The following is a 9115-nucleotide window of genomic DNA, read 5'->3' on the forward strand; positions in this document are numbered from 1 at the left end:
AGGGGGACACGCACAGTTTGAGAAACAGGGCTTAGCTCCCTTATTGGATTAAGGAAAGCGAAGCCCAGGAGAACTGGGCTCACTCCTCCATCACCCTCTTCAGGAGAATGGGCAAGGGTCCAGGCCCCGCACAGTGGCTCAAGCCTGTAATCCCAACACTTTGGGAGGCTGAGGTGGGAGGACTGCTTGAGCCCAGGGCCACATGGTGAGACCTTGTCTCTACAAAAAAAATCAGCCAGGTGTGACAGCAGCTACCTGTAGTCCCAGCTACTCAAGAGGCTGAGGCAGAAGGATCACTTGAGTCCAGGAGTTGGAGGCTGCAGTGAGCCATGATCTTGCCACTGCACTCCAGCTTGAACAGAGTGAAACCTTGACTGGGGCGGGGGCAGACTCGGTGGCTCAGCCTGTAATTCCAGCACTCGGGGAGGCCGAGGCAAGTGGATTGCCTGAGCCTGCGGGTTCGAGACCCACCTGGGCAACTCGGTGAGACCACATCTCTACAATAAATCAAAAATTAGCCGGGCGTGGTCACACGCACCTGTAGTTCTGGCTACTTGGAAGGCTGAGGTGGAAGGACTGCCAGAGCCCAGCAGGTCGACACTGGGGTGACCGTGAGCGTGCCATTGCCCTCCAGCCTGGGCAACACAGTGAGACTCCAACTCAAAAAAAAAAAGGATAAGGATCCTGGGGCTCTCTCCCACCTACCTCGACTGGCCCTGGGCCACTGTAGCAAGGTCTCCATTGTCACGTGGGCTGGGGCCAGCCCAGCAGAGGCCCAGCCTGCTCCCTGCAGGAAATAGCTGGAAAGAGAAAACACAACCTGTGGATGGCTAGGCCAAGTGAGCCTTGCACAGGGAAGTCACACTGGGACTTCTGGTCACTGTGGCCACACACCAGACACTGAGGCCAGCTGGGACTCCTGCAGAGGCACAGTGGTGCCAGGGCAGAGCTCCACAATGGCTAGACCCAGCCCACCAGTCTGGGCTGCCTTCACCCTCCCACCTTGGAAGAAGGAGGACACTGCCCTACTGCCCAACTCTGGTGTCCTCGCCCGGGCCGGTCTCCTGCAGGCTGCCCTGAGTGGCAGGTGTCCCCCCAGGCGTTTGCTGGCCCAGACGCATTGCTGGTGCCTCCTGCATATTCTGCAGCATCTTTACAGGTTCAGAGAAGACCGTGAGGGGTGACAACTGCAGTAAGGTGAAGTTGTCCACCTTGGCTGAACGAAACACACGTAGCCTGCCAGGAAAATATCTTGCAAATGTAATTCAAAGGAAAAATTCCTAGTGAGCAGAGGGGACAGTCAAATGACCGCAAGAAACTGAAGTGACAGCTGTAGGCAGGAGTGCTGTCAGCATCAGGTGGAGCCCAGGGGTGCAGCTCAACATCTCACCACACTGGCACGGGGCCTCCCAACAGAGAAAGATCCAGCCCCAAACATCAGCAGTGCTTTTGGAGAGACTGTGCTGTAGGTAATCCTGTGTCTCCCAAGTGTCTGGTCTTGCCACTTTTTTTTTTTTTTTTTTTTTTTTGAGTTTGAGTCTCACTCTTTTGCCCAGGCTGGAGTGCAGTGGCACGCTCACAGCCATCCCAGCGTCAACCTGCTGGGCTCTGGCGATCCTTCCGCCTCAGCCTTCCAAGTAACCGGAACTACAGGCACATGCTACCACACCTGGCTAATTTTTTATTTATTGTAGAGATGATGTCTTGCCAAGTTTCCCTGGCTGGTCTTGAACTCACGGGTTCAGGTAAACCACTCGCCTCACCCTCCAAAAGTGCTGGGATTACAGGCTGAGCTACCAAGTCCGGCCTGGTCTTGCCACTTTTATACAGGTGACTTTGTGATCTAAAATACAATTTGGCTCAAACTTATAATCCCAGCACTTTAGGAGGCTGAGGCTGGAGAAATGCTTGAGGCCAAGTCCTCAAGACCAGCCTGGGCAACATAGCAAGACCTCATCTCAAAAAAAAAAAAAATTATCTGGGCATGGTGGTACATGCCTATAGTCCCAGCTACTTAGGAGCTGAGGTGGGAGGATCACTTGAATCCAGGAGTTCCAGGCTGCTGTGAGTTATGAGCGTGCCGCTGCACTCAAGCCTGTATGATAGCAAGCCCCTATATCTAAAATCATACTACTAATAATAAGGCTGGATGCAGTGGCTCATGCCTGCAATCCCGGCACTTTAGGAGACCAAGGTAGGAGGATCACTTGAGGCCAGGAGTTTGAGACCAGCCGGAGCAAAACAGCCAAAAAAAAAAAAAAAGATAGCCAGGTGTGGTGGTGGTGCATGTCTGTGATCCCAGCTACTTGGGAGGCAAGGGGGGGAAGACTGCTTGAGCCCAGGAGTTTGAGATTGCAGTGAGCTATAATTGCACCACCTGCACCCCAACCTGGGTCACAGAGCAAACCCTGTCTCTAAAAAAAACCAAGATAAAATACAATTCGATATTACTCATTCCCCCGGCACTGTTCTTGGCCATGAGGATTATTCTCACCCCAATAGGTACAAGTGGCTCACACCAGCACTGTGTAAATGTTTGACAAGACAAAGGCAAGCCTGGTACTGAACACCTTGGGTACTATAGCTGGATGACCAGTCAGTGCTGAGGCCTGAGAGGGACCCAGAAACTGGTTTTTTTAATTCTCTGCCTGAGAATGAGCCTAGGAGCCACCAGAAGGTAACACCAAACTCCTGTGAGGAGATCATGCTTTGAGGTCTGACATCTGGTTCATGGCTGAGTCCCTACCTCTAACAGTGTTTGGCCATGGTGAGGTCAGTAGGAGGCCATTGCAGTGGCTCTCTTGCGCTATCTTTGCTCTGTTCCCAGGTGCCCCTGCCTGTGCTGGGAGACTCAGGCCTCTGCCTTCCTGCCGGGGGCCATCCAGAACCTTCCCACGGGAATGTGCTCCTTGCCTGAGTCGCCTTGACTTGCTGGGAAACACCCAATGCCAAAGCTAAACACGCCCGGGTGTGGGCAGTGATGTCAGGGCGGCATCCCCTCCCCTGCTGGGGAAAGGTCGGTGGCGGGTCAGGTCTGGCCACCCATTGTTTGCCTGGGTTCCCCATGGTCTCAATTTCTTGATCTTTTCAAAGCTCGAAGTTTGGTGGCCTATTCAGGAGGGCTTGAATTTTTACCTGCTGGATGCCACTTGGGTACCCTCAGCCCCAAATGTCCCAGCCTCCTCCCTCAGCCACTGCCCAGGAGTCCAGAGCTGGGGGGAGGTGCGGCGACAGAGGTGGCTCTTCCTTCTGAGTGTGGGATTTGCTTTTTCCCAGGGATGAGGCTCCCATGACAGAATTTCCCCTGTGCCCAGAACCGGAATCCTACCATTCCCCAGTGCTCGTGGTCAGACTTTGGACCGAACTGCACTTGGACTTGCTTTCAATGGCCCTGCTCTGGTGATGGCAGTGTGAAATGGGTGGGCCTGAGGAGCCCAGCAGGCAGAGATGGGACACTGCCCCCACGTGGCAGGAAGGGCTGGGTCGGAGAATCACAGCACAGGCGGTCACTGCAGAGGGTCAAAAGGATCCTGGCTATCCTTAGGAAGCCAAAATTTTAGAGACCCATAGTCACTCTCTGGTCACGCCTGTCCTGGACACGGTCCCCTCCGAAGCTAGAGCAGCCAGCTGTTTCTTCAGCCAAGCATGGGATGAAATCGTTTGTGTAAGACTCCGTAGTAGGAAAAACCCCCTAAGTGCCTCCACGATGAAGTACAAAGTGCTCACTCTGGGGGATGCAGGAGGGAAGGGGCCACCACAGACCCCAAGGGGGCAGGGACAGATCAGATCTGTTCACTGTGCCATCCCAGAATGGAGCTGGCTCTTGAGACATAGATACTGAATGAATTATTTTTTAGCATCTCAACAGGGATGGCCAGAGAAACAGGCTGATGTTTGAAAAGCAAATTGGGCTCTGTGCTCCAGGACATGCAGGTGGACCTGGGTGCCAGCCCAGCCTCCCTTCCCACCTGCCTCATCTCCAGCAGGTGCCTGGCCTCTGTCAGCCTCTCTGCAGCGGTACCCAATGTGTGGAAAGAGACCCGCCCACCTCCCAGGCCACGGCTGTGCTGCCCTCAGCCCAGGTTCAGTGCACCAACGACCCGAGCTCGGTCTTTACTTCCCTGGGGCAGGGCTGCAGCAAGGCTGCCACCTGCCCTGATAGGTGAGCGCCAACGGCTGGCACAGGTTCCTCAGCCAGGGGAAGGCCACATCCGGGCAGCCTGGAAGGTGGGCAGAGCCCCAAAGGAAGCAAAACCCTAACAGATCCTGGTAGAAAAATAAAACCACTTATTCATGTTTGGAAAATAATCACATCAGGACCCCCAAGTGACCATGAACAGATGGGCAAAGGCTCTTTTTCAGCTTGGAAGTAGAGTTCCCTCCCCAGGCCTGCTGTGAAGTCACCAGCTTCCTGAAGTCACCCCTCTGGGTTCATCTCCCTCAATATGCCTCTCGGGATCCCACAGCCAGGGTTGGGTGCTGAAGAGGGCTACCAGGGACTGACACCCTTGTGTCACCATCCCTGGACTCATCAGCAACCACAAGGGACAGGTCCCCCAGAAAGGTGAATGTACCCTCTAGAAAACCACAAATGCCATGCCCACCAGAGCCACAACTCGGACTCCCAGACTTGTTCACCATGTAGATGGAAGGCCCATCTCCCCTCCACCCCGGGACCATTTGGGGAGAGGGCCGCCAGGCTTTGGTGTCTGCCCTGTCCTGGTCTGTAACTTACCTGTTCAGTTGAGGCTTCAAAGTCAGAGGCATCCAGGGCATCCCGCATCTGGCTGTCTAGCAGGAAGTCGAGTTCCACAGCTGAGGGGTCCACCCAGGTGGCCTGTTGTACAGAACGAGGGTGGCCGGGCTGACCTGCCAGGTCTGCGAGGGTGTCTGCACTGCTCTGGCGGACCTGGGTCTCCTGAGGAAGGCCATCCACTGTTTCTCTGTGCTCTGGCAGACCAGAGGCTTGGAGGGACAGACTGAGCCCCTCGAGGTCTTGTTCAAGGGTCTGGCTGCCCGACTTGGCTGTCTTGTGATGAGGGTCTGGCACCCATTTCGAATCAACACCTGGCCCCATGTCTGGGGCTCGACAGCTGGACTCTCCAGTGCCTATTGTGGGCTCTTGGTTTCCGGAAGCCAGAGCCAGGGAGGCTGGAGGGCCCACTGATGCGTCACAGTGGGGCTCGTTTTCCCACCTTTCCTCTCCGCTGCCTCCTGTGGTCACCCCAACGAGTGGTGTGTAGCCTGACAGGGCCCTCCTGTGGGTGCTGTCAGAGACCTTCCCCCCAGGAGAGGCAAGTGACCCAGCACTGGCCTGACCATCTGGGCCAGCCACCTCTGGAGTCCTCTGTTCTGGTTCAAGGGGGTCTGTGCTCAGGTCTGCGATGACAACCATCCCAAGGGAGGAGCATCCTGGGCTGCTGTGTCTAACTTCTGCTTCCCTGTCAGTCCCGCTGGGTGTCTGCAGGGGGCCAGGAGGAGTCTGGACCAGAGACCCAGGCTCCAGGCACCAAGTGTCATGGCCCAGTCCCTGAGTAGGGGCCAAGACAGGAGCTGATGCTGGGGCATTGGGGATACTGTCTCCTTCCTCCTGGGGCCCTCCAGGTAGGTCAGCCCCTGTTCCTCTTGGGGCATCTCCCTCCCAGGGAGCTCCTCTGTCTGGCTCCATCTCTTCAGTAGCACAGCCTGGTTGGTGTCCTTTTTGATCAAGATCGCCCAGAGTCCAGGCCCTCTCTGTCTCAGGCCTACTGTTCCCCAAGTTTCCACCATCCGGTGTGTTGGTCCCTTGCTCCGTCAAGTGGTTCTGGCTGGCCCTCTCTGAGGTGGAGGGTCCTGTTCCCACTTCTGGAGAGGCCTCGGGCTGAGAATCCCCACTGCCGGGCTTCACAGGGTCCTGGACTCTCTGCTCAGAGCAGCTGCCATCTGCCTGGGTTGGCTCCCCTGGCTGCCCAGCCTCCTGGAGAGTGAGCCCCAGGTACCCCTCCAGGGGCTGGCTTCCTGCCTGCTGGGCACTGGGCTTTGGAAGTGTTTCCTGTAGAGAGAAAAAGCCTCAGCCCCAGGGCCTTCAATAATCAAATGCTCTGAAATGCCCCATCCAAAGACTCAGATGTTGGCAATGACCATCATGTACCAAAATAGACATCGGGACCAGTGCCGGGGGCTAGAGGGGGAAGGGGAAGCACAAAGACTCCTCCTTCACTAGGCTCTTCTCCCTGCCGGCACCAGGCATTTAGGAAGATCAGGGTGGAAAAGTCAAGGTGGCATGTGATTCAGCCAGGGTCAGGTGCCTGGTTTTGATGATGGACTATGGCTACACAAGACATTACCACTGGGGGAAGCTAGGAGGGGGACTCCAGATCCCCTCTCCATACTGATTTGTTTTCTAAAAAATTGTGGTAAAATGTACACGACATTAAATTATGTTACCCATCACAATGATCTTTAAGTGTACATTTCAGCAGCAGCATTAACCACACTCACACTGTTATGCAGCCATCATCACCATCATCTCCAGAACTTTCTCATCCTCCCAAGCCAAGACTCTGTCCCCAGGAAATACTCTCCATCCCCTCCCCAGCCCCTGGCACCCACCATTCTACTTTCTGTCTCTGGATGTGATGATTCTAGGGACCTCCTATAAGTGGAGCCACATAGCATTTGTCCTTTTGTGACATCACTGAGCATGATGTCCTCAGGGTTCATCCATGTTGGAGCCTGTGCCATAATGTCCTTCCTTTATAAGGCTGAGTCACATGCCATTGTATGGATGGAGCACAGTTTGCTTATTCACTCATCTGTAGATGGACATGTGCGTCTGAATGGGTTTTGCAACTTCCTCTGAGTCTATAATTGTTTCAAGATTAAAAGTTTAAGGATTGGGAGGCTGAGGTGAGTGGATTGCCTGAGCCCACGGGCTCGAGACCTGCCTGGGCAACTTGGCGAGACCTCATCTCCACAATAAATAAAAAATTAGCCGGGCGTAGTAGTGCGTGCCTGCAGTTCCAGCTACTTGGAAGGTTGAGGTGGAAGGATCGCCGGAGCCCAGTGGCTGGGAGCAGCCACTGCATTCCAGTCTAGGCAACAGAGTGAGACTCCAACTCAAAAAAAAAAAAAAGTTTAAGGAAAAAAAGAGAAGTCCCTAGTGGGGGACTTCCAGTTGGTCTGGATGAGAAGAGGGGTCTGGCTGGGATTCAGATGAGTATCGTCCCTTAGGCAATGGCAGTGCGGTCCCTTCAGCACACAGCCCTGATCTCCTGACTTCAGATGTACATTCCCACCTGGCACCTCCCAGTACCCCCCAGTGTGACATAACCAGCTTCTGAGCCCACCAGAGCCTCCTTGTCCCAGCTCATAGCAACTCCATCCTTCCAGCCATTCGGGCCCCAAACCTGGGGTCAATGCATTGCTTCCCTCCCACATCTGCCCTCAGCTCCCCCTCCAAATACACCTAAAATCGGACCACTTCTCACCAGTTCTGTCTGGTCCCTTGGACCCAGCCACCATCTTCTCTCCGTGGGTTCCAGACCTGCCTCAGTGGGTCACCCTGCTTGCCCCCAACACACAGCACTGGCCCTGCCCCAGCCTCAGTCCTGTCCTGGTGCCTTCCAATATGGGGAACATTCCTCCCCAGGAAGGTTGAGCCCCATGGGCTGCGTGTCTCTATTCAGCTGCTACTCTGGCCACCTCTGTAGGGTTCCCACCCCTCATGCTGCTCCAGCACTTCCTGTCACTTTCTTTCACTGTGAGGGCATGACAGGGACAAGCAGGCTCACTGTTCCCTATTTCTAACACTGGAAGCAGTGCCTGGCACTGAGACAGGACACAAGCCTTTTTGGAGTGAATTTTAAAGATGCGAACAGGTGTACTTGCATGTGTAAAAGTCCATGGTGAATGCAATGTAAATAAATAAACTCAACAACTCAGGCCTGGGGTCTGCACTGGTAGACACCCTACAGATGGGGCTGCTTCTATTATTCAGTTGTCAGTGCTGGCAGAGACACGTCCTCAGTACCTCCCTGCACACAGCAGAATAGCCCTTCTAGGAGAGCGTCTGCACTACAGACAGACAGCCATCACCACAAATCAAACCTCAGTGAATGTTCAAAACACGTGAAATGTACCTGTCAGCCTGCCCAGCCACGCATGGTCTCCACCACACATTCTCCAGCCACGGTGAGCCTAACACCCCTGCTTGCTTCCAATCAGACTTTCTTATAGGGGGATCACTGTAGACTCATATGCAGTTGCAAGAAATAATAAAGCTCCCTTATGCCTTTTACCCTGTTTCCCCCAATGTTAACATCTTGTGTGACTCAAGCACAATATCATGCCCAGGATACTGACGCTGATAAGATGCACCAACCTTATTTAGTCTTTCTGGTCGGACCTGTACTCATTTGAGGTGTGTCTTAAGTTCTACGCGGCTCTGTTTCCCATGGAGGTTTCTCTATTGCCACAGTCAAGAGGCTGAACAGTCCTGACACCACAAGGATCCCCTTACACCAACCACTCTTTAGCTGCACTCAACTCCCTCCCGTGTCCCACCTACCCTATCCCCAAACCCTGGCAACCACTAATCTGTCCTCCACCTCTATAATTCTGTCATTCTGATACTGTTATGGAAATGGAATCCTAAGGTACGTAACCTTCTGCAACTGGCTTTTCCCATTCCGTATGATGGTCTGTAGACCCACTCGAGCTATTGCATGTATCACAGACTAGTATGTTTCTTTTTAAAGCTGAGTTGTGTTCCATGGTGTATTCCATGGAGTGGTTTATTGGCCCACTCACCCATCGAAGAATATCTGGGGTGTTCCTAGTTTGAGGCACTGATGACAAACAAGACAAATATAGCTGCTGTGAACACCTCCCACTTTTTTAGGGGCCTGTGTTGCCAGAGGCATTGTTACTCCCAGAACTCACAATGGCCAGAACAAAAGAGCTATAAGAACCTCCACCCATACAAAAAGCCCTGTGAAGGGAGGAGTTCAGGGACAGAATGTGGGCTGCCTTTCTTAGTTTTACTTTTTTTTTTGAGTTGGAGTCTCACTCTGTCACCCAGACTGAAGTGCAGTGGCATGCTCCTGGCCACCGCAGCCTCAACCTGCTGGGCTCC

The 9115-nt window shown here is 53.9% G+C and overlaps 1 protein-coding gene across 1 annotated transcript in view; it reads right to left on the reverse strand.

Moving 5' to 3' along the window:
• Positions 1–9115, reverse strand: part of CUNH19orf57 (chromosome unknown C19orf57 homolog) — a 19486-nt gene that overhangs the window by 2810 nt on the left and 7561 nt on the right. The window contains exons 5-6 of the mRNA XM_021709231.1: positions 4736–6031; positions 706–800 (exon numbers count right to left, since the gene is read on the reverse strand). Of these exons, the coding sequence (XP_021564906.1) occupies positions 706–800; positions 4736–6031 (1391 nt within the window). The remainder of the gene's footprint in view (positions 1–705; positions 801–4735; positions 6032–9115) is intronic.

This window comes from Carlito syrichta, unplaced genomic scaffold (assembly GCF_000164805.1).
Source record: "Carlito syrichta isolate Samal-C Ts95f unplaced genomic scaffold, Tarsius_syrichta-2.0.1 Scaffold169305, whole genome shotgun sequence".
Classification (NCBI taxonomy): Eukaryota; Metazoa; Chordata; class Mammalia; order Primates; family Tarsiidae; genus Carlito; species Carlito syrichta.